Source organism: Canis lupus, chromosome 7 (assembly GCF_011100685.1).
Source record: "Canis lupus familiaris isolate Mischka breed German Shepherd chromosome 7, alternate assembly UU_Cfam_GSD_1.0, whole genome shotgun sequence".
NCBI classification, from domain to species: domain Eukaryota; kingdom Metazoa; phylum Chordata; class Mammalia; order Carnivora; family Canidae; genus Canis; species Canis lupus.
Window position 1 is genome coordinate 64,887,834 of NC_049228.1, and position 25,514 is coordinate 64,913,347.

At 38.2% G+C, this 25,514-nt stretch overlaps 1 protein-coding gene across 4 annotated transcripts; it reads right to left on the bottom strand.

Moving 5' to 3' along the window:
• Positions 1-331: 331 nt before the first annotated feature.
• On the bottom strand, positions 332-25,044 carry RIOK3 (RIO kinase 3). 4 transcript variants are annotated; one of them, XM_038543655.1, is made up of 14 exons: positions 24,813-25,033; positions 21,159-21,384; positions 19,164-19,279; positions 18,205-18,350; positions 18,004-18,111; positions 17,685-17,794; positions 16,042-16,185; positions 15,269-15,396; positions 7,765-7,962; positions 6,156-6,315; positions 4,606-4,686; positions 4,427-4,516; positions 3,416-3,523; positions 332-2,038 (listed from the first exon to the last, which is right to left on the bottom strand). In XM_038543655.1, exons 3-14 carry the CDS (start codon positions 19,226-19,228, stop codon positions 1,931-1,933), a joined length of 1,446 nt encoding a protein of 481 aa, XP_038399583.1. In that variant the 5' UTR covers positions 19,229-19,279; positions 21,159-21,384; positions 24,813-25,033; the 3' UTR covers positions 332-1,930. The 4 variants fall into 4 exon arrangements, with proteins under 4 accessions (XP_038399583.1, XP_038399581.1, XP_038399584.1 ...); XM_038543653.1 differs by lacking the exon at positions 21,159-21,384 and having other exon boundaries at positions 24,813-25,044; XM_038543656.1 differs by lacking the exons at positions 21,159-21,384; positions 24,813-25,033 and adding an exon at positions 24,408-24,569.
• Positions 25,045-25,514: the final 470 nt, after the last annotated feature.

Sequence of the window (25,514 nt, forward strand, 5' to 3'; positions counted from 1 at the left end):
AAATCCTCTATAGTATCCTTATTTCTGTAACTTAGAGATATTCATGTACCCACTTCCAATAAAGTGAAACAAAATATTCTTATTTCCAAATTGTGTTTTTTTCCCCCTTTGGTATTTGAGTCTTTAATTAGCAAATCAACACTTACCACCTTCTGATACACAAGAGAAAAACCTATGTGTAATGTGAAGTAGGTCATTTATTGAAATCTAAATATGAGAAGTTGAATGGGAAAAAAATTGCTTAAGATAGCACTACTCAATTTTATACAGGAGTAACTTGGTGCCAGGATATAAGTTAACATAAAGAACAGTAAGAAACCACACAAAGAACCAATTCTAAAATGCTCTCTTCATATTTAATATTTTAAAAAGCATGTTCACAGCACACTCCAAGAATGCCACACAGCAATGGTTTGCTGCTCTTTGTCAAACAGAGTATGTCAGAAAACAAAACAAAATTTTTTTTGAATGGTTCATGGTTTTTAAAATTAGTTCTCTGAAATTTCTGTAAAGCCAATAACCACCAGTCATCTAAATCCCTGTTTCAGAGTAGTAAACATTTCAGAAATGTAATGAGTATTTATCCAAAGATCACACTTCTCTGAAATGTAGTTAAAAGCTATATAACAGAAACAAAAATAAATATTTTTCTAGAAAGAACATATTTGGCATTTTAAAATAATGTTAAAGAAGCTTTCAAGTGTAAATGATTCTTAGATTGTTACTTTCCAGTACCAGACAGAAAGTTTGGGTTAATAGTAGCATAAATCTGGGTCTCTAGAGTCCATCTGACTTCAGTAATAGGAGGAATGATTACATTGTCATTAACAAAGTCAACCCTAACAAAGCCAATGTACTTTCCCACTAGAGTGCTTGCTTTAAGAAGTGACATCCAAAAAAATAAAAATAAAAAAGAAGTGACATCCAGCCAGTACTAAAGATTGAGGCCAGTAGTTCAAATTACTAATTTGGTACCCAAGTTGTTTTATACATACTTTTTATCACATGATTATTTAATATTTCTAATTAGCTTGCTCTATTTCTCTCAAAATCAGTAAGGACATAGTTTGAATAAAAAGTAAACTGAACTTTGTTTCACTGACTTCATTAAAATATGTCAAACATGGTTAATTATGTTCCATGCTTCCAGATAATTTACATTTTCATTATAAATGCAAAGCAGCTGCACCATGAGTTTTATCCTAACCACTTCATCTAAATGTAGAGAAACTGAAAGTTAAATGTAAAATTTTGAATAGTTAATACGTTCTTATATATTTTTTTCAGAGATCTGTGATGCCTTGTCTTGAATATGAGTATGGAAAAGAAAAATTCAGTTTATATTCATGATGTACCAATCAATTTCTATTTCCGTCAGTCATTTAAAAACCAAATTTTCATTTATATCACCTCTAGAGAGAAGAAATTTTCCTACAGAATCATGATCACAATCTGGAAAAAAAAAAAAAAAAAAGAAGGGCTAATTTTAGGCCAATAAAATATTTGAGGAAAGATGTAACACAAAGCAGGGAGGTGAAAAAAGCAATTATGTTGTAATAAAAGCCTCCCTTGTAAACACACCTGTCCTTTCCTCCCATGTTTGGAAATGTTACCTAAGTTTTAAAAATTCTCATCAAAACATTTTATACCACAAATCCTGTAAAATCAGGTTGATTTCAGCCAGATAACCTATAGCTGTTAAAGAATTATATTATCCTGTTCATAAGATGAGAGGTAGTGACATTTTATTCTCTCAATGCTGAACTACAAATCCCACACATCTGGCACATGAGTTACAAGGGGAAAAAAAGCACAGAAGCACCATTGTACACTCCTCATGTTTTGGTATTTCAAGTCACCCATAACTTCGTTTGCCATTGGCAGCTGACAATCACCCCTGTGTTAACAATGAAAGCAGTGGGTGTTGGTGCTATTCATCATATAGGACTGGTGGACCTCCATCATCTTTCAAAAATGAAGCAGCTTTCCTTCCATTCTTCTGAACATGATCTTCATTCATTTTCTCCAAAGCTTCTATCTACAAAATTAATACATTGAATCCATTTGTCAAAATCTTACTTTGTAGAAATCATACTTCTAACTGAACCAGTATTTTTACTATTAAAACTAGGTCATTCCTAAGGATGCTGGCCTTGAATTAGAATTAGTGTGTGTGACACACATTACAGTGTCTCACAAATACACATTACAGGGTAACACACATGTGTCTGTTTTGTACTTGACTGTATTATCAGGGCCCATATTTAGTGTCTTTATCAAGCTAGCAGCTAGGATCACAGTTTTTGTTTTTTGTTTTTTAAAGATTATTTATTTATTTATTAGAGACACACACAGAAAGAGAGAAACAGGCAGAAGGAGAAGCAGGCTCCATGCTGGGAGCCTGACGTGGGACTTGATCCCAGGTCTCCAGGATCATGCCCTGGGCGGAAGGCAGCGCTAAACCGATAAGCCACCGGGGCTGCCCAGGATCACAGGTCTTACTGTGTACTCTATAAAGCTTTCAGGAAACAAGAAAAAGGAAATTCTAACATTGGTTCAACAATAGTAACACCTACTTACTGAGCAATTGTACTGTACTAGAGGCCAGATTTACCATCTTCCTGTTACTTCCCTTCTACCCTTAAGTTCCAGCACAGCTTCGCCAAATTCAAATCATACTGAGGAGTTCTAGAACAGACTCTATAATCACTCTCTGCTTTGGTATACTGTTGGGAGTAATTAGCTGCTATTTTACTTTTTAGTTTTTGTTTAATTTTAAGAGAATTTCTCTGGAGGAAGCTTTTTTTTTTTTTTAATGGTTCTGTAGATCCATATTGTAATGACTGGTATTTCTAAGGATGACCACAGCTAACTCTGTATATTCAGTTAAAGGTAGGGGCCACGTGTTATAGAAAGATAAAGATAAAGATGCAGAAAGCAGTATCATCCAGAGTGTTCCCCAGTCTGCTTCCTCATTCAAAAATAGAGGCAACAGTACACTGGAAGTGGTGTTACTTGTCCATCTTAACCAAACTTGAAGTGTTTTGTTGTGAGTCTAGTTTTAAGCCTGAAGAGGACCGAAAACATCTCAAGGAAAGAAAAATCTCTAATTTTGCTTTTGAAGGGATAAAAGAATAAAATGAGGGGCACCTGAGTGGCTCAGTCAGTTAAGTGTCCAACTCTTGGTCTTGCTCAGGTCATGATCTCAGGGTCATGAGATCGAGCCCTGTGTCAAGCTCTACACTTGAGATTCTCTCTCTCCCTCTCCTTCTGCTAAACCCTCGTCATCATTCTCTCTTTCTAAAACAAATAAATAAGTAAAACCTTAAAAAAATATATATAACATGAGTTCCGAGTTTCAGCTATCTACTCCATCTAGTTCTCCATTAGCAAGGCAACGCCGCAAAACATTTACCTCAGCTAAGAAATCAGCTTCATTATCTGCTGAAATGTTTAAGCCTGAAACAGCATTAAAGAGTTCTCGCTCACCCAGGGCTTCCTTTACTCCTCCTTTCTGGAAAAACTATTAAAGAAATATAAGTCAGTAGGAGACACAGCAGGGTTCTCTTGAACACGAATACCAGAGAACAGTAAACTTGTAAGATACCAGTGAATTCCTTCCAAAATTTTTAAACCAGATTTTCTCATTTCAAGTTTAACTATGCTGCTCAGGTTCTACTTGCTATTTGTCTTATTGAACATATCCCTGTGGCCTTCTGGATTTAATCTATATACATTGTATAGCTACATATAATATAAGCTTCTATAGCTATAAATGAGTGGTATGTATAAAACTGGGTGGCACTGCTTTGAATGTATTGATTCAAAATATTCACTAAATCCTGTGAATTAAAATCTTCAAGTAGGTTCAGAAATTATTTCCAATATGAAGTTATTCTATCATTTAGAAAGATTATTCTTACCTGAATCTATTGCTAACAATTAATTTCCTTTAGAAATAGCAAATAAATGTGATTCAATTCTGTTGATTATTGAGTTTTACCTTCCCTTCCCTCATCTGTTTGCTCTAACTCACAGAACCAGTAATCAGACACAATACCACTAAGGCGACTATTTTCTTTTTAATAGTAATAACAATGGCAGTAGGCATGTAGGCTTGCTAATAGAGCTGTGCTCAAAGCACTGTGTATGTATTAAACATCTGCTTGACTGCTTAAATATCTGCAGTCAAAATAAAAACTCACTCCCTTGCAAATTTAATAGCCCAAATATGAGGCATGCCATCAAATTATTGTTGAAAATGAACTCTGACAAATTGATCTCTGTATCTTTATCTCGAAAGTAGTCGGTAATCAAACCCTTCCTTCAATTTCTAAGAAAACAATCATCCAACTTATCTCAGGGGTGAGAAAACTATTTGTATTTGTTACATCCTAAAAAAAGATATATTAGTTTGCATGCCCACCTGTGAAACATTCCTACAGTCACGGAACAAGAACTCCAGGCCATGAGGATGGGTTGGTTCCACAGACTGACTGACGTCAATCAACCAGACCTAGTTCAATGCAGAGCAGACACTCAGTACACATTTAGTAATTTACATCAAGTCATTTCATGTGAATGTTAACAAAATGTGCTCCTCACCTTCCCAGCATGCCACAGCATGTTATACTCACTGAGGTCAGCATGTACAAGTGTACATTCGTTATATAACTGCTGCATCAACTGTAAGGAGGCAAGACAGACATTTAGGGCATAAGCAACAATTCTAATTTACCTATGTAACTAAAATGTCTGTGCCAACCAAAACTTTCCAGGAAGGCAAAGCTACATTAAAGAACTTATTTCCTCTTTGTGCAGTCTAAGATTGAATTTTTTTGTCTTTTATTTTTAGGCAGGGTCGGGGAACATTGAGAAAAAGGGGTAGATAAGTATGACACTCTATTTCCTCGTCTATGTGACAGCAATGAGATCAGGAGACCAAGGAGCAGACCTGGTTCCCCACAGGATAAGAAAGCAACCATTTTATGGCCACTAACCAAAGGAAAGTGGTTGAAAATTTTTTTTTCACCTTTTTATACAAGGTAAAAAGTACTTCTTGCCAGACATAGTAAGGAAGAGATATTTTTATAAATTAAGTGGCATTATATATTCATTATTGATTTCTTATGGCAGAAATAAGCATTAATGTTTTATTTTCAGCCTTAATAGAATAAAATAGAGAAAGTGTTATCACTACTTCATCTCTTTCCCAGTCATCCCACCGCCCAACAAAACCTGAAAAATGAACTTGATTTTCCTTTCAATTTTCCTTTCCTATTGGAAGCAGAGAATGTTGGATTATCTCCCTAGCTCTATCTTAAAAAAGTATTGGGATAACACTTTCATAATCATATCAGCTGCTGCAAGACATGAGCGCTTCATGCAGAAACCACATAAAAAGCACAGAGGCTTCTCTACTGTTCAACTCAAACAACTACAGAGGCAGAGCACATGGCTGGCTCACTTGGTAGAACATGTGACTGGATCTTGGGGTCATGAGTTCAAGCCCCATGTTGGGGGGACAGTTTACTTAAAGAAAAAAAAAAAAAAAAAACACTACAGAGGAATGAAGACAGTATTAGTAACATTTTCTTAAGCGGGAAGGACCTCAGATAGAATTTAGTTGCTGTCTCCAAGCATAAATGGCCTCAAGGCTCCTGAGGTGCACTTCCCAATTCTAAGACCTATGCACATATGAGAGACCACTCTCTCCCATCTTCAGTTTTTACCATCACTCATAATGAGACCAAATCTGCATACCGCCAACTGCCCAATGACAGGCATTTTCTTAGCTGCTAAGAGCTAAGACATTCAAGAAGGCATACAAACTAATGAGGCATGACATCTGGTACATGTGGAAATGTCAACTTTTATTTAATAGAATGTTTTGTGAATAAGAGCTTCATGCTTCTGTGTCACTAATGCTAAACCAGTAAGGCTTCATGGGCTCCTTAGCTCTATGACTTTTAAGTGACTCAAGACAACAGCATGTTGATATAAATATAACTCTTCAGTGTCAATAGTCTATCACACACTTCAGTTTGTTGTTCTTGTTACATCACCTTAAAATAGTACTATTTTAGGACATTTTTTAAGGTTTAGACAATATTTTTATAAACTCGTATGTGAATGCTTTAGAAAGCACAACTTACATGAAGAGTTTGGTAGTAGGCTTCTTTCATTTCTTCACTACTGAGCTTTACTTCTTTTAATTTAGGGGCTGGAACTTGATCATGACCAATAAAAGACATAACTAAAATGTGTTTCTTGAGTAGTACAACTGTTGGACAAGGAATTCCAGCTCTCTGCATTCTACACAGAAAGAAAGAATTAAGAATGTAAAAATCAGAAGGAGAGAATATTTCTCTTATTCAACAAATATCTACCAAGGGCTGCAATGATCTGCCACTAGGTTCTGCCCGGGGGGCAAGGGATGCAGAGACAGTAAAACACGGCCTATACCCCTTACAGAGCCATGGACTGCTGGGAGGCACAGACAGGGAAGGAGACAGTTCGCAGTGTCTGTGGCACACACACGGGTAGGGCTGTGGGCCGGAGCCACGGGAGCACGCAGCATCAAGGATGACTTAGTATAAGAAGTGGCTGAGGGCAGCCCGGGTGGCTCAGTGGTTTAGCACCACCTTCAGTCCCGGGCGCGATCTGGAGATCCAGGATTGAGTCCCATGTCAGGCTCCCTGCATGGAGCCTGCTTCTCCCTCTGCCTGTGTCTCTGCCTCTCTCTCTCTCACTCTCTCTCTCTCCATGTGTGTCTCTATGAATAAGTAAATAAAATCTTAAAAAAAAAAAAAAAAAAAGAAGTGGTTGAATAGGAATTAGCCAAATTAAGGCAGTGTGGGGAAACACTGGTCTAGGGCTAGAAGCGGTTTGTGGAAATGCATGGAGGCATTCAAGAGAGTCCATCTGGGGAATGTTTATCAATCAACATAGCTGGATCTTGAGTCAGAGGAAGGGCAATGTAGGTTGAGGTTACAGAGACAGGTGGGCTCCACACCAGAGAAAGTCTTTGAACTTACACTAAAGACTATAGGAGCTGTTGAAGAATTTTAAGAAAGGCAGGAATGAGATCTGAGAAGTATAGAAAAGAGATTGAAGGGTAGCAAGACCTCTTAGAAAATTATTCTACTTACAAGTCCTACTAATTAGAAGAATTTTGCAACTAATAAATATGGATAATCACATTTGAAAGCAAACATCTTTAGAACAAACAAAAATTAAGCCTTTACTAGAGATTAAGATATGGAAGGTTTATTAATGAGAAAGATTACTATTACTTTGGTTGATAAATATGTTGATAAATTCTGCTTAGGGAATTGAGAACCAAGTCTAATAAATTGAAGCAAAATGCAATTTGACTGGTCAGATTGCCACTACCAAATTAACAAACATTAGATGTAATAAATATTTTCTGAAACAAAAAGGCAAATCATTCTTTAACACAAGCCTAATTGGAAGCTGAACAATGATAGCATATAGTCATAGGGAAAAAATGACTTTGTTTCCTTCAAACTTTACTAAGGAAAGAATACAGAAAATGCCTATTCATTCTAAAAGTATGAATTCAGGTTATACTCAGGAAATATTTTCTTATAGAAAGCCTCATTAAATACTAGAATTTCAAGGCCTTCCATAATTTCCACAAATTAATATAAAAGAAAGCATGGATTTTTTTTGCCTGGCTAGTAGGTCTAATATAAAAAGGTAATTACCCTAGATAACTTCTAGCACAATGATTTTCTTTACCTTGTGAGATTGTGCATTTCTTTTTCTGCCCACATGCGGATGATCTTACGTGGATTTAGTTTACTGAAGCGATCTTTAAACCTGAAATCATCTTTAATATATTTGTCACGATTCTTAAACTCATTAAGGGTTGTTTTAAATACCTTGATGGCACATTCTGTAGGTATAACTTTACTATCTTCCTTTTCGTCCTCCATGCTAAATGGAAGAAGAAAAAAAACGTGTAAGTTGCCAGCTCATAAGTAAAACAATTTCAAAATAAAATTCTATGATACAAATGCAGTTCTGTCTTCTCTAAGAATGTCAAGCTTTGGGTTTTTTTTTTTTTTAAGCTTTCATGTTTTGGGTCTTAATAAAATCTTAGGATTTGGTTTTTTTAAAGAAAACATTTTCAAATAAATTGTCAACCAGTTTTCAACAATCGAGAATAGAATCTTCACTTAATGACTATCAAATAAACTTGAGGAACAGAGCAAACATACATACTTTAAAATAGGCTACAATCTACCTGGGATGGTTTATGGGTAAAATTCAACAAAAGCAACAAAACAGAACTTTTTAAAATGTGTCTTTCAGGATGTATGGGTGGCTCAGCAGTTGAGCGTCTGCCTTCAGCTCAGGGTGTGATTCCAGGGTCTGGGATGGAGTCCCACATCAGGCTCCCTGCGAGGAGCCTGCTTCTCCCTCTGCCTGTGCATCCACCTCTCTCCATGTCTCTCATGAATAAAAATAATTTTAAAAAAATTAAATGTCTCTTTCACTTCTAACAGACAAAAAGGTGAGTAAAGGGGTCCCTGCCCCATGAGTATGCAAGGAGAGGCAGGAGAAAATAAAAGAAGTACACAAATAGGGGATCCCTGGGTGGCTCAGTGGTTTAGCGCCTGCCTTCGGCCTGGGGCATGGTTCTGGAGTCCCCGGATCGAGTCTCACATTGGGCTCCCTGCATGGAGCCTGCTTCTCCCTCTGCCTGTGTCTCTGCCTCCCTCTCTCTCTGTGTCTCTCATGAATGAATAAATAAAAATCTTAAAAAAAAAAAAAAAAAGAAGTACACAAATAGGACAGGTCCCTTTGGATTGGGAAGGCCAGATAAGGCTTCGTGATATAGGTGGCAACTGAAACAACCAAAACAATGGGTAGGTTATGAATAAGCACAGTCACAGTATTAACAAGGTAGAGTTGAAATTACAGGACATGTCTGAGGAAGGACAAACATGCAAACACTACAGTTAAGACTTGGCTGGAAAGGGGAAATGAAAGAAATCAGAGCTAAGGGATAGGATGGAGGCAGAGGTGTGAAGAGCCCAGACTGCATGGGTGAGAAGCCCAGATGTACTCCCAAGGGTGGTAGGAATCACCAAGGGTTTGACACACTTCATAAGGATCAAATCAATGATAATATCAGGATAGAAGGGGGCAGAAGAGTCCAGAGGTATGGAGCCTATTTAGGATGCTAATATAATGCCCCTCAATAGTGAGCCACTGAAAAGGCTTAAAACATGGTGGTGGCAATATGAACAAAAAGGAGGACAGAACGACAGACTACTGTATTTACCTTTAAATATGTGAAGGCATGTTAATCTGGAGAAGAAGGAACTCTATTTCCAGAAGATAGGCTATGACTCAAACTCTCAACCCTTTCCTTCTGTACTGTATGTTCCCAGCTGATTCCTACTCTGCCAGTCCATCTCACATTAGAGGACTCCCAACTGTTTCTCTGTCTTCTCTACCCGGGAAATTTCATTAAGCCCTATGGCCTTAAACATATCATCTATATACAGGTAACTCCTACATTTCTACCCACAGTCCTGACTCTCCAGAACTCCAGGTCGATTTACTTGATCCCTTGACAGCACTTGGAGGTCTAGCAGGCATCTTAAATGTAACATGTCCAAATCAAAATTCTTATCAATTGCACCCTAAACCTGCCTTTCTTCATACTTTCATCTCGGTAAATGGAACCACCCAGCTTCTCTAGCCAAGAATGTACCCTTTTACATCCATCCCATCCAATAGCACACACCCTTGACTCTTACCTTCAGACATTCCTATGGTCTCTCCTATTCTTGCACTATACCTCCTTAGTCCAAAGCACTGTTCTCTTTTATTTTTTTTTAAGTTCACTAAATTTATTTTAAAAATCATAAAACCTTTCTTACAAAAGAGCATTACATTCTGCACACTGCTCTGAATAGATGCCAGGGACATATGGACTATTGTTACTTTTCCTCCCTGTCCCACTCCCCGCAAAATGTTACAGTGCAAAGCACTGTTCTCTTTTAAACTACACTAACTTTTGGGATCCCTGGGTGGCGCAGCGGTTTGGCGCCTGCCTTTGGCCCAGGGCGCCATCCTGGAGACCCGGGATCGAATCCCACGTCGGGCTCCCGGTGCATGGAGCCTGCTTCTCCCTCTGCCTGTGTGTCTCTGCCTCTCTCTCTCTCTATCATAAATAAATAAAAATAAAAAAAAAAACTTTATTAAACTACAATAACTTTTTAACTGGCCTTACTCCTTCTTCTCTTACCCCTCCTCTAATCCATTTTTCACACAGCGGTCTGAGTGATCTTTCAAATCACAGCTTTGGTTCCCACTGCACTTAAAGAGTAGGCTCCTTACCCGGGCTTTCAGAGTCTCGCCTGACCTAAGCTGTGCTTACTTCTCCAGCCTCCTCTCTCCCCTTCACAACTGTGCTCCCAGTGTACTGGTTTTCTCATAGGCTCTCAGAGATACCAAGTCTGTGCCTCTCTTAAGGCATTAGCACTAGCTGTTCTCTAGTCTAGAATGTACTTCCACCTATCTTTATACTGTATCCTAGATGTGCCATTCAAATCTTAGTTTAAATGTCACTTTATCAGAGTTTTCCTGTTCTACTAATAAAAAGTAGTCAACCAATTGCAATGACATCAGTATATTTTAACTACCACAACACATATCTGATGTTTTTTGCATATTACTGTTTTGGAAGGGGTTTGAGATGTCGAGGAATACATTCTATGAACTCAGGGACCTTCCTTATGCCATTCATGGCCATACTCCAAACACTTAGAAGAGTGCCTAGCACATATTAGCCATACAAATATTTGGGATTGGTGAATTAATTTTCAGGAGACAGATCAGAGATTCTATACCAGAAAAAAATTCCCAGTAATTTAAAGATATTATAGACATCTTTGGATTTTGAAATGATAAATTTCTGTCATTGGAATACTTTAACCATAAGGTAGATGAAATAATATCAAAAATATCATAGGAGGGGATCCCTGGATGGCTCAGCGGTTTAGCGCCCGCCTTTGGCCCAGGGTGTGATCCTGGAGTCCCGGGACAGAGCCGCACGTCAGGCTCCTGGCATGGAGCCTGCTTCTCCCTCCTCCTGTGTCTCTGCCTCTCTCTCTCTCTCTCTCTATCATAAATAAATAAATCTTTAAAAAAAAAAATACCATAGGAGAGATTCCTTATTTGGAAGGTATCTAGGATAGAGTCTAATTTATAAGATTCATAAAATTCCTTGTTTCTTATTAAATTACACATCCCTCTGCCTAGTTTTTAAGATCCTCATCAATTTCTAGTTTGCTTGTATAGTTTTATACCGTTACCTCTAAACATACACTTTCCCATCTCATTGTCAATTTCTCATTGCCTAAATTTCAATCCTCCCATTTCTAGTCCTTTCATTATTTTAAAAGAATTAAGTGTTACAGATAAAGCTGAAGTTCCCTTCAATTACCACCCTTGATAGTTTTATTCCTTATTCCATCTCTCCAGAGGCAATCATCATCATGAATAGTATCTTTCTAGTCTTTCTAAAAGTTATATAAATACACACACACAAGCATCTATATTTAAAAATCTGTATGTTATTTTGTATATAACTTTAAAAATTTAATAAATGGTATACTGTATATATTAAAAGCAATTCGGTTTTTGCACTCAACACCATACTGTTGGGTTGTGTGTTTTGGGTTTTTTGTTTGTTTGTTTGTTTTTTGTTTTTTTTTGCCTATTGTTTAAAATCCAGGTTGAGATCTTCATCTTGACCTTTGCCCTGAATGTAACTGGTACTGTTCTTGTTCTGTTCACTATTTCTATCCCATATGCAAATCTCACTTGCACAACTGTGTATTCTATTGTGTAATTCTTTTATTGACCCTAACAGCTCTTGCTGTAATGTTCTCCTCCTGACTATGCTTTAAGTTCTTTGAAAATACAAAACATATTTTATACTTTATTCCCTGAAAAGCACCAGTTACTATACCAATGATTGTTGATTACTTAGCCAACCTTAAAGTGATATAAACTAGACAGCTTTATGGTAGGCAGAGTCCTAAGATGGCCCCCAAGATCCCAGTCCCGGGAGTACACACTCTGTACAGTTCCCTCCCTTGATTAGCTTACATTATACAGCAAAGGTGATGGTATAGCCATTGGATTACATTCCACTGTCTTTAAGACTCAGTCTTAGCTGCCTGGAGGGAGAGATTGTCCTACTAGCTTTGAAGAAGTGACCTGTTTCATAAAAGGGCAGCATGATCAGGAACTGCAGGGACCTCTACAAGTTGAGAGTGGTCCCTACCTGACAGCCAACAAGAAAGCAGAGACCTCAGTCCTACAGTGGCAGGGGACCAAACCACAGGGAAGACGACCCTAAGCTCCAAAAAGGAACACCACCCAGCCAATACCCAGATTATAGCCCTGTGAGAGTCTGACCAGAGAGTCCAGCAAAGCCATGCCCACTGGAACTTCTGATCAAAGGAAACTTTGAGATAATAAATGAGTGTTGTTTTACGCTAAGTCTGTGGTAATTTGCTATACAGCATAGAAAACTTGCGAACTTTTAAAAGCATTTACTTTTAGAAAACTTGTAGAAAACCGAATGCTATCTAGTTTTGCTAACTCACAAATGCTCAAGCACAGATTACAATATCAATTCCACCAGAAAGAGAGATCATTCATTATATCAAAGTATCATTAAGCATAATGGAAAATGGACAAAGAATAAACAAGGCAGTTGACAAGACAAAGGCATACAAATGGCCAATGAAGTACTTGGAAAAATGTACAACCTTAATCATAAATAAACGCACACCAAAATATCAAAATGGTACTTTTCATCTTTTACACTAACAAAAAAAAATTAAGTGTGATAATACTAAGTGTTAATGAGGATGAGAACAGGTTCATACTGCTGCATAAATTAGTTAACCTTCTCACAGGGCAATCTGTCAGTATTTACTGACATTTATAGAATCTACAACAACCTGCAGATCGGACTAGCTCCTAGAGGAAATTGTATTTGCCCTACCATTAAAATTGACAGGGGATCCCTGGGTGGCTCAGAGGTTTAGCGCCTGCCTTCGGCCCAGGGCGTGATCCTGGAGACCCAGGATCGAGTCCCACATCAGGCTCCCTGCATGGAGCCTGCTTCTCCCTCTGCTTGTGTCTCTGCCTCTCTCTCTTGGTGTCTCTCATGAATGAATAAATAAAATCTTTAAAAAATTAAACTAAATTATAAGACAAACACCAATTTGGTTTCTGACCTTTGGTGTGATATATAAGAAATGTTTTTAAAATTTTAATAAATAAAAAAAAGCTAGATATGCTGCTTGCTACAATAGCCAGTTGGTACTCTCCATTCATTGAGGCCTTCCACTATTTAACCAAAAGTAAAAAGAATGCATAGTCTTTGCCAGTAATTTCAAAGCTAAAACTTAGCTTAATGTATATTTGCAAAAGCACATCAATGTAAATGTACAAGGATATTTCTATCTGTGTACTTACTCTGTTATATAATTATCTTTTATCAACCATAACAGTTACTGTTATAATGTTCTCCTCTTTGCTATACCATAAAACCATTAACATAATGGAATGTGCTACTATAAAAATGGGGTGCTAGAAGCTTAGAACTATTAACTGAAAAATTAAGATTCTGAACAGAGAATATAATCTGTTTTGCATAAGCAAATTTAGGGATATGTGCATAAAAATTCCTGGGAGACTAAACTAAAAACTTAACAGTGGTTATCTTTGAAGAAAAGATCTGTGAGATGAGAGTTGATAACATGAAGGCTGTTTTCCATTTTAATCCTTTCTGTAGAGTTTTAATTTCTACCATGAGTAATCTCTCATTTTAATTTGTGCCATTCCATTATATTTGCCTGGTCTTATTATGAAACCCTTAAATGAAATTTGGGAAGAGGTTAACAAAGCTTAAAGGAGAAAAATAAATATTAAGATTACTATATACCAGTCATGATCAAATATGATCTCATTTATCACCACAAAATCTTATGAGGTAACAAGGGTCAGTTTTTTAAAAAGGCTTAGTAGGGGATCCCTGGGTGGCTCAGCGGTTTAGCGCCTGCCTTCGACCGAGGGCGTGATCCTGAAGTCCCAGGATTGGGTCCTGCATCAGGCTCCCTGCATGGAGCCTGCTTCTCCCTCTGCCTGTGTCTCTGCCTCTCTCTCTCTCTCTCAATGTGTCTGTCATGAATAAATAAAATCTTTTAAAATAAAAAAAAATAATAAAAAGGCTTTAGTAAATTGCTCCAGATCACACAGCCTGAAAAATGTTGAGCTTTTTTTTTAATATTGAGCTATTTTATCTTAATATTCATTTTTATCCTTTTCATTTTGAAACTTAACAGTATAATTTGATATACAATTATACATGCATGTCTCATCTAGCAAGGGGGACTAACTAAATAGTTAAGAAAACCAAAAGCAAGGATTTAACCAATAAATGTTTGAATCCCCTTAAGTATACAGTAAATACCTTCTGAACCTAAAAAGAACTAGAATAATTCTGGACTCTATTTTACATTTTTGTCTATAAACATTATTAAGGTAAAGGAATTGCTGAGGTAGTAAGCCTTGCTGATTTTCAATGGTAAGTGACCAGACTGATTTCACATTCCTGGCTTAAGCACATTCTCTAAACAGGGTCTACTTTAAACAATATCTCCCTTCTTCGTGCCATTCTTTACTCATGTAAGCCCTTGTAACAAAAGTGAAGTGGGTAGGATTTGGCATGAGATCTTTACAAGATGTTTCCTTAAATGATGCAAGCATTACTTAATTGGTATTTCTTAAAGGATCAGAGTTACAAGGGCAAGAATCAGTAACTTATCTAAGCATATCCCCCTCAATCTGATGATAAAAGACCCCAGAGTGTAAAGACCATGGGTTTTGAGACAAACCTAGCTTCAAATTTTGCTCTGTCACTTACAGCAGCCTGTATGATACAGTATGATTACAATAATGTAGAAAATAAAATATGTATAGAAAAAAGACTAACAGAGTCTATACAAACTGATTAATGGTTATCTCTGGATGGTGAGATTAGGATGAATGTGGGGTTTTTTGCACATCCTTATAGTCTAGACTTTCTATAACACCTTTTAAATTACTCTGCCTGCCATATAGCACTGATTTTGTGTAAATCCATTTATATGGGAAGAAGGGGCTAAGATTTATTAACACATGGTACTCTATTTTGCTCATTTACCTCCCGCCATATGCATGAAAGACAACAGATTCCTTTCCTGTACTAATACAGCCAGTGATTGTCTCCAGCATTCCAGAGTTGACCATTTTATACATAAGCAAACGTGTCTTAGGATCAACTGCTTTTTCCTGAAAAAGATAAAGCACTATAAATGAAAACAACTGGTAATAACAAAACATTTTCTGAGCCATTTCTAGTAGCTAGCATTCAAAATATATACTTCTTTTTAGTTTTATGATTTAATTTACCTAGCTGTATATGTATAGCAGGCTCTTAAAAGAGTGCTGTCAAAATGCAATCCATTAACAAAATACAATCCGTTAATTGTAACTCCAATGTATTTAAAAGTAAATATCTAAAAGAACTATTAAGAATCAGACACTAGCTTAATCAAAATCTTAGTTTATCTTCAAAGTTTAAATAGCTCTGCTCCTGTAGTTACTATTAGTTTTTCTAAAGTTTCAAAATTTACTTTATTCTCAAGATATTAGATACTATCTTCACTAATATAAAACATTACAGAGTAAGTTATTAACAATAAATGTCATAGTGTAACAAGAAACAATTTTTTAAATCTTAAAACATTCATATTCAACTTAATTATGACCACTAAAATTTTAGTTTTGAATAAGTGATTAAGAACCGTTACATTATATCTGAATAGTCAATCTCATGAAAAAAAAAAGTCAAACATGAAGTCTTGTTTCTTCCCCAAATATAAAGTTTTCTAATATGAACCTTCCACCAAAGAAAAAAAATATAAAAATACTTACTGCCGTAGAATGCTCCTTTTTCTCATGGAGGCGGGCACTTCGACGTTCTTCTGAGTAGGCATGTTGTTTTAAAGCATTAAAAACATGGTTTGATAGTTTTAAATCCATTCCAATTCCATCTCCTACCTGAAACCCAGGTGCAAACTGCCAAAAAGAAAAAGATTAGTATCTGAATGCTTTAAAACAGGGATGGTAATAAGAAAAAAATAACACCAGTTTTTACTTGAAACAGGTTTCTTAGTCGATAATTAAGCTACAAAAGCAGAACCCATTGGTATTACAGAGAAAAAAAATAACTCACTTAAAAACCCAACAGAAAGGAGAGCAAGACTAAGAAAAGCACAGAAAATACTAAATCACATCTAAAAACTAAGGTATTTCAGCATATGCTTTGCACCTTGCTTTTACATTAGACAAAGGACACACTATATTTTGAAGGCTAGATAAATCTTACCAAAGAAATACAATCTTATAATTAATTATTTTTGAGGAGTGGGTTAATATAGCAAGCTATGCCCACACCATGATAATTATGTTCTAGAGCTGATTGTCCAATATAGTAGCCAGTAGCCACATGTGGGTAAAGTTAAATATATTAAAATTAAATAAAAAATTCAGCTCCTTGGTTGCATCACTCAAATTTCAAGTGCTCAATTACCAAATACGGTTACTACTAGTTAACAGGGATATAGAACTTTTCTATTATCACAGAAAGTTCTATTGGAGAGGATTGTTCTTGAGTCAGACCTGGACTATTTCTAGAATTTAAAATTAAGTTTACGGGGCATCTGGCTGGCTCAGTGAAGCATGTGACTCTTGATCTTGAGGTCATGAGTTTGAGCCCCGCGCTGGGTGTGTAGACATTACTTTATTTGTGTTCTAAAGTCTAAATGTGGGCAGCCCCGGTGGCGCAGCGGTTTAGCGCTGCCTGCAGCCCAGGGTGTGATCCTGGAGACCCTGGATAGAGTCCCACATCAGGCTCTCTGTATGATGCCTGCTTCTCCCTCTGCCTGTGTCTCTGCCTCTCTCGCGCTCTCTCTGAATAAATAAATCTTTAAAAATAAATAATAAATAAAAAAATAAAGTCTAAATGTTTTCTATTAACCATAAGATTTATAAAGGAGGAAGAATGCTAACGTTTCTTTTTCTATGTTTTTAAATTATATTTTATTTCTGTTTTTGCAGGGGTAGTTTAGGCACAAGTTTTAAAAAATTCAAAAAGTAGAAAGGATTTCTCTCTCCCATGCTTATTCCCCAAATCACCGCTATTCTGTTTTTTGAGTAGGTGTGCTACTGAAAAATAATATGCTTAAAAATAAGTATGCTATTTTCATAAGAACTATTTCTTAATTTTAGAATCAATGCAAATGAAACTAGTTTTCTTAATATTGTAGAATTTTACTCTGACATACATTCTCATTAGTGGCTGAGTTTTCATGGTCCTACTATATTATCATCTACAACATTTTTAGATCCATCCTTATGAAAGATATCTTTAGAAATTTAAGATATTGTATTTATTTTTAATTTAAAAGTTTTTTTTGTTTTACTGCAGTTGATAAAATATTGTATTTAAAAATCCCATGTTTTTAATTTATCCCAATAAAACTCTTGATTCAGAGATAATACTTCCTGTAACTTACATTTTCCATTCTGGCTGTATTCTTTCTCCCACATACTACTTCATCATGTTTGGTGGTGATGTCTTTTCCTTTTCCAATAAAACCCTTTTTGGGAGTAGGAACTGGTTTTGCTAAAGGCGATTAAGACAAGCCAAGTTTATGTGAAGGTAGCAAAGACTAAATTCCTGCATTCAATGTTGTCTGAAAAGATATTTGAATCTAATAGCAAATTACCAAACAAGATTCAAAGAGTAAATATAAAATACAAGGATCCATTGGAAAACTTAGTCTTCCTATGTCCCTGTCCTACCCTCACCCCAGAAAATAAAAGCATTGATACCTGGTATGTAGGGATCATCACGAGTGTCTTGCCAGTCAACCTCATCCTCAGAGCTATCACTGTCTTCGTAAGGATGCACTTTTCGATAATTTTCAAAGGAAATGGAAACTTAAAAGGCAAAAACAAATGAAGATTTATTTAGGAACACATTACAAGTATTTCCTGCCACCCAATGGAGGTTTCACAATAAGGTCACAGTACCTTTGCTATCTCCATTGAATTTTTTTTCTTCACGCCTAAGCTGTGCGTCATATTCTCTGTCAAATTCCATCTGTAGCATCTGAGCCAGCATTAGGTCACTAGAAGTGTCAATGTTTTCTCCGGTAATAAATGGTCCTTCAGAGGCACTGTTCAAAATAAGGCAACATAAATTAATATAATGTGCTTGCATATATACATGCTACCAATTATGGGACTAGAGAGTGCCTTTTCACTGTTACAAATTGTACTGAAGAAAAAAGGGAAAAATTCGATCAAATCATTCATCTTCTGTCCAGCTGCCCTTTGACTAATGCCAGGAGTTTGTAAAAGCACCAAATAGGATTAAGAGAGCTACACAAAAATGCTAAAAGGGCCATAATAGAGATGCCTGGGTGGTTCAGTGATTGAGCATCTGCCTTCAGCTCAGGGCATGATCCCGGAGTCCTGGGATCAAGTCCCACACTGGGCTCCCTAAAGGGAGCCTGCTTCTCCCTCTGCCTATGTCTTTGCCTCTCTCTCTGTTTCTCTCTTGAATAAATAAATAAAATCTTAAAAAAAATAAAAATAAATAAAAGGGCCATAATAAATCCAAACTGAAACTCAAAAATCTTCTTCTGTGTTCTGGAAATATAACACATATATGAGAAGATAAAACAGCAATATTTAATCAAACCTGTATCCTACTTCACTATTTGCTAATTTGGAGATCATGTGGTTCAACTGTTGCAATAACTAAAATCCAGAGAAACACAGTGGTTTGCCCATGATAGTACCGACAACTAATCACAGAATCAGGACCAAAACTCAAATATCAGTGAACTCCTGGTATGATGCTCTTTCTACTGCATTGATTTTCAAAATGTGTTTCTTAATCATTGGTCAAGACAACCACTAATCAAATCTTAAAACTTTCATAACAAGCTGCTGGACAAAATAGATTCTTTATGAATTTTACTTACGTAACTTCAGGAAAAGCAGCAGCTTCTTCTTTCAACTGCAATTCTTTAGCCAGCTGTTCACTCATTACATCAGCCAAGGAACAAGATATTGTGTTTTGAGGGGTAGCCCATGGACACTATTTAAAGAAAAGGAGGGGTTAATTCATAAAAATGAAAGTACCTTCTAAACTTGAAAATAAAGCTATCTTTAGAGAATTAAAAAAATCAACCCAAAATAATTACCTACTTACAGAAATCATCTTCAAAGTCATTGGGATGCCTAGTATCTGTCAGTTAAGTGTCTGACTCTTGATTTCGGCTCAAGTTGTCATCTTAGGGTCACGGGATTGAGCCCTGCATCAGGCTCCATGCTCAGCGAGGAGTCTGCCTGAGATATCTCTCCCTCTCCTTCTGCCCCCTACCCCCGGCTCAGACGGGTGTTCTTGTGCTCTCTCTCTCTCTCTCTCTCAATTAAAGTAAATCTTAAAAAAAAAAAAAAAAAAAAAGGTAAAAATATCTCCCAGCTCAAATCTAATCAAAGATAAATGGAAATTAAATCTGTCAAAGCACTTTCTAACCTGTTCAGTAGGTGTGTCTTTTTAGTTGAGGAGGAACATCAGGCCATTATAGCATTACCCCACTATCTGATGAGTACATGCAACCACCCTTGTTCTGATTGCATGCTCACCAAATAATCTTCTGCTTTTAATCTGGCTTCCCATGAAGACTCTCTCTCTCTCTCTCTTTTTCCAAAGGTTTTATTTTTAAATAATCTCTATACCCAACATGGGGCTGGAATTCACTACCCAGAGACCAAGAGTCGCATGCTCTACGGACTGAGCCAGCCAGATGCCCCTGTAGATTCTCTTTTAGGAAAAGACTACACCAACTAGTACAGTTCAAAGCCCACTTAGAAGTTACACCTCATTCTAATTTAAGGAGTAAGTCTTCTACATGTGTAAAGTGTATGTCAGCTGCTCTCAAGACATCTGGGGATACGTTGAAACAAAAATAACAATGACAAACAGTAAAATCTACATTTCTGAACTTTAGAAGCTAAGAAACAGTCTTGAAATAATACTACTACAACAAAGCAATATTCTGTGAGGCTCTTCTTGGACGATCAGCCAGTTGGACTTCCTCAATGGCATAACTATCTCAGCCCTCTTGAAATACAAACCGTAAGTTTATTTCACAATTCCTAATTTTTGAGGGGGCAAGCTTTCCTTAGCAGCAGGAAATGATTACACTTGTGAGTAAGACCACTAATATTGAATAATATGTCTAAATCTCTTGAACTGACCTAGCTTTCTCTATCTTCCTTCTGAGATTCTACTCCAAGGTATCACCCTCCCATTACCAGGCTACTCTATTAAGAGAGTCCTAACTCATCTTTCTGCTTCCAGTCCTGCTTGTTTCCATTTTCCACACCATATATAGCACACCAGCTTTTCTAAAATGCAGATTTGATTAGTTCAGTTTCCCTATTTAAAGCTCTTTGTTTTCATGTTTCCTACTACCTTTAGGATAAAGTCCAAACCCATTCCTTAACTACTGCTGGTGTCTAATTTAGAATTTAGAATATAGCATATGATATCTGTTTTAGCCACAAAACTTTTTAAAATTTTTTTATTTATTTGAGATAGAGTGAATAGGAGCTGGGGGTGGGGGGCAGAGGGAGAGGGAGAAATAGACTCCCTGCCGAGCAGACAGCCCGATAAGGGTCTTGATCCCAGGACCCAGGATCGTGATCTGAGCCGAAGGCAGATGCTTAACTGGCTGAGCCACCCAGACACCCTGTTTTAGCCATGGAACTTTTAAATCAAGTTTAGGTACTCTAGCTGGCCTACCACTCTTGTTCAGGTTCTATAGCATTGAAGTTCAGGAATTTAATTGGTTCAGGTTGTTAGGATGAAGCTCAAATGATAACTATACTTATGACTAAGTGAATCAGAATCAAGTTTTATCTAACCTCATCTGGAGATTAATGAGATGCACCCAGCCCCCAGAACATACCTATACTAGTCTACTGCAGAATTATTCCAGCCTCACATAAAGCCAGATGTGGGGAATACAAGGAAGGCTTTCTCAAGGTCTGATGTGACTTTCATTCACTCAGATCTTCAGGTGCAAATGAGCAGTCTCCTGGTGAGGATTTTGAGGTCTAGAATCTTGACGTTCTCTGTAATCCAGAGAATACAGCTTTCTCTTGGCCAATGACTCCTGCTGACTTCTGAATCCTCTAGAAAGAATACATAATGCTGCGTCCTAACCTAGAAATGTCTGGTCTGATCAGTTTCAAAGTCCAGAATCCAAAAGGCAAATGGCTGTATTCTCTAACTCAGATCTGTCAACCACATTTTGCAATGACAACAGAGTAACAGACAAGACTGGAATATTCACTATATTTGAGTCATTTGCCTAATATGTATAATTTGCATAGATTATTTGAGACACATAACCACTATGTAGTTATCAATATCTCTATCTATCATCCCCATTTTATAGATTGAGAAACTGAGACACAGAAGGGTTTTTTTTTTTTTTTAACTCAAAATAACACTGTAGATGGAAGTGTTACGATTTGAACCAAGGCAGTAGAACTTAAGAGGCTGCCCTCAGCATTTTGCTATACTGCTTCCCTAATCACCTAGTTCTGGAATGTGAGAAACAAATCACTATACTGCCTGCAGTATGAAATCCAAATTCCTCAACAAGGATTGTCTTTCAAAATTTGACCCACTTTATCTTTCTAGTCTCAGCCCTTATGTACCCTATGCGTAAATAACAATAATTATATGCTAATTATGGCATACTTTCACCCCTCCATGCCTTCATACATTTTTTTAAAAGATTTTATTTATTCATAGAGACAGAGAGAGAGAGAGGCAGAGACACAGGCAGAGGGAGAAGCAGGCATCATACAGAGAGCCTGATGTGGGACTCGATCTAGGGTCCCCAGGATCATGCCCTGGGCTGCAGGCAGAGCTAAACCACTGTGCCACCGGGGCTGCCCTTCATATATTTCAACTAAAACATATCACAAAAGTCTTCTATTAAATCAGACATTAGGGATGCCTGGAAGGCTCAGTTGGTTAAGTATCTGCCTTTGGCTCAGGTCATGATCCTGAGGTCCTAGGTTGGAACCCCTAGTCAGGCTCCCTCTCCCTCTGCCCCTCCCTCCACTCATGCTCTTTGCTTGCTTGCTCTCTCTCTCTCAAAAAAATAAAATCTCAAAAAAAAAAAATCAGACATTAAAGAGATTTGCAAAAATACAATACTAAACCACTATTTTTGTTTGTTTTTTTTTTTAGAAAATGGGGGGGTTACAAATGAAAATTATATTTGTATTAACATATGATGACTTTGAAATCACCTAATAAAAAATTCTTCACTATTTCACTTTTCTTTCTGATATGACAAATATTAAAAGATGTAACTGATATAAACAAAAATTCTTTGGTGTCCTCAATGATATTTTAGAGTATAAATTCATCCTGACCAAAAAGTTTTGAGAATCGCTGGCCTTTGGCACTCTTTCCATTTTTCAAGACCTTCCTCAAATCTCCACCTCCACGAAGCCTTCGATAATCCCTTAGGTCTTCCAAGAGATTGGAGGAAGAAAGCATTAAGAAATACATACAGCCTAACTAACTGTTTGGTCTGTGAAAATGCTGTCTTCCAGTAGAACATCAATAAATTCCAGGATCATTCTTTTTGTTAAATGATGAAAATGAAATTTTATATTTCTGATGATGCATACTTAAATGAAAATATGACAACAAATATTTTATTATTAGTTTTGTAAGTGAAATTTGTTCTGACATTAGGTATTCTAGCGCTCGCTTTGACAGCACATATACTGACATTAGGTATTCTTTTTTTTTATTAAAGATTTTATTTATTTATTCATAGAGACAGAGAGAGAGAGAGGCAGAGACACAGGCAGAGGGAGAAGCAGGCATCATACAGAGAGCCTGATGTGGGACTCGATCCAGGGTCTCCAGGATCACGCCCTGGGCTGCAAGCAGCGCTAAACTGCTATACCACCGGGGCTGCCCTTCTTTTTTTTTTTTTTAAGATTTTATTTATTTATTCATGACAGACAGAGAGGGAGGGAGAGAGAGAGAGAGAGAGAGAGAGAGACAGAGACACAGGCAGAGGGAGAAGCAGGCTCCATGCAGGGAGCTTGATGTGGGACTCGATCCTGGGACTCTAGGATCACATCTGGGGCTGAAGGCGGTGCGAAACTGCTGGGCCACCAGGGATGCCCTGACATTAGGTATTCTGAGCAATGTTTGTCTCATTTGACATTTTTTTTTTATTTGACATTTTAATCAGCCTTTAGGTGCTTAACTGTAAGAACTTAACATATAAAGCATATATTTATTAGTATCTGGCTACTAATTTTCTTTTTATGTCTACTGGTCTTGGCCTCATAAACAAGGCTTAATAGAAGGAAATGACACAAAATAACACGTAGATACAACATTTGCCAATAGATTATTTTAAATTCTCCCTATAGTTGTATGAGAACTTTCATAAAGTTAACTTTAATTAAACTTTCAGGGCAGCCCGGTGGCTCAGCGGTTTAGCACCACCTTCAGCCCAGGGCATGACCCTTGAGACCCGGGATGGGAGTCCCACGTCGGGCTCCCTGCATGGAGCCTGCTTCTCCCTCTGCCTGTGTCTCTGCCTCTCTCTCTCTCTCTGTGTCTCTCATGAATAAATAAATAAAAATATAAGAAGAAGAAGAAGAAGACGACCTAGCCTAAAGATCTAATAAAACAAGTGATCCAAAAATAAATAAATAAATAAATAAATAAATAAATAAATAAATAAATAAAAAACAAGTGATCCTTTAAAAGGAACAAATATTCCGTGACAGCAAGTGAAAAACAATTAGGAAGCTAATAAAAGTTGGACTCCTTCCAACCTTAATTTGAGGAACACAACATCCCAGTTGAAGCATCCCTTAATTTGAAGCAATCCTGCTTTCAAACAAACCCTCAATAAAGCGGCAGAAGAGTCTTTTCATCCCTCTGACAAAATTATCATGCAAAGGGGCAGTCTGAAAACCAAAAACCAAATGTGAAATAAACGTAATAGGTGGTTAATACAGAAAAAGAGTTTAAACCTGAAAGCCTATGCAGATAATAAGAACTCATAACCTTTTTTTTTTTTTTTTTTTTTTTTTTTTCCCACAGTAGGTAGTGTACACCTGAGTATCAGCCCGGGGGAGAGGAGTATCAGCCCTGGACTTACCCAATATTCACTGCTTCAAAAACGAGAAATTGCCCAAGTCGGATAACCGCATTTGTCAAGTTAAGGAAACAGCTGCCAATGTGTCCTTCCCGTCGGGCTTTCCGTGCATTACTCGGCTGACTCGCTCGGCCGGTGACAAACAAGATCATGCTTGTTTCCCCTCAAACGTCAGAGCCTCTAACCGGGCCCGGCCCAGACAGCTGCTAGGGAGGTTCAGGAGTCGAGGCGCAGAACTCGAGAGCGAGCCCCAACCGCCGACAGCGGCCACTGGCAGCCCCGCTACCCGTGCCCCACCCTCCCGAGTCGCCGGCCGAGCCGCCCGGGCGCCTGACACTTTCTCCGGGCCTCCTGAGAGGACCAGCGCGGGTACCCAAGGCAGGTGCGTCAGCTCCGACCGCCACTCACCTTGCTGGGTCCCCAGGCTGCTGCGGGCCTCGGCTCAGGAGATGCCACTCCGACCAGATCCATGTTGGAAGAGAAGCCAGCAACGAGGACACAGGGCAGACAGATGGCAGGACCGGGAAACAGCCTCCTCCGAGGAGACAGGCGGCGGGGCTGGGGCGACGCGCGGCGGGCGCCGGAGCTGAGGTGACAGATGGCGGCGCGGCCGCGGCCGGAACTACATCTCTTCTCTTCCGCCCTCTCCGCCGGGACCCTCGCTTCTGATAGGCTGCCCGCCCCGGTCTGGCCTCCTTTCCCCGCCCCCGGCGCGCCGCACTTCCGGCCGCTGCCTCCGGCCGGGTCTGTCCACGCCGCGGGCTTTGACTTGCGGCCGCGGTGGCCGGTGCCGGACGGAGCCGGCGGCGGGTGTGGCTTCCTCTGGCCGGACTGCGCCGTGTTCCCGCACCTCCTTCTCCTTCCTTCCCCACCTGCCTGCCCGAGACAGCATCTGGAGCTCGTTAAACCGAGGCTGCGTGTTACTCCGGGTATAACAACAAACAAACGAGGCTTCTTCCGTTCCTTCGTTGTTTTCGGGGCTAGTTCTGGTCTGGGATGGTACGGGGGACAGAAAATAGCGGGAGCAGAGGGGTCCGATGTTGTTGTTACGGCAGTTTGCCGTTAGGAAGCGGGGCATAAAAAGGTGAAAATTTGTAAGATGCGTTAAAG

Bases quoted from the DNA above. Each gene is read 5' to 3' on its own strand.
- RIOK3 (XM_038543653.1), bottom strand. From the start codon at position 24,875: ATGGATCTGGTCGGAGTGGCATCTCCTGAGCCGAGGCCCGCAGCAGCC. The intron at 16,186-17,684 runs GTAAGTTACAGG...TCTTTTTGGCAG, and splicing joins ATACAGCCAGAATGGAAAAT to TTTGCACCTGGGTTTCAGGT. The intron at 6,316-7,764 runs GTAAAGAAAATC...CTTTCTGTGTAG, and splicing joins GAAATGCACAATCTCACAAG to AATGCAGAGAGCTGGAATTC.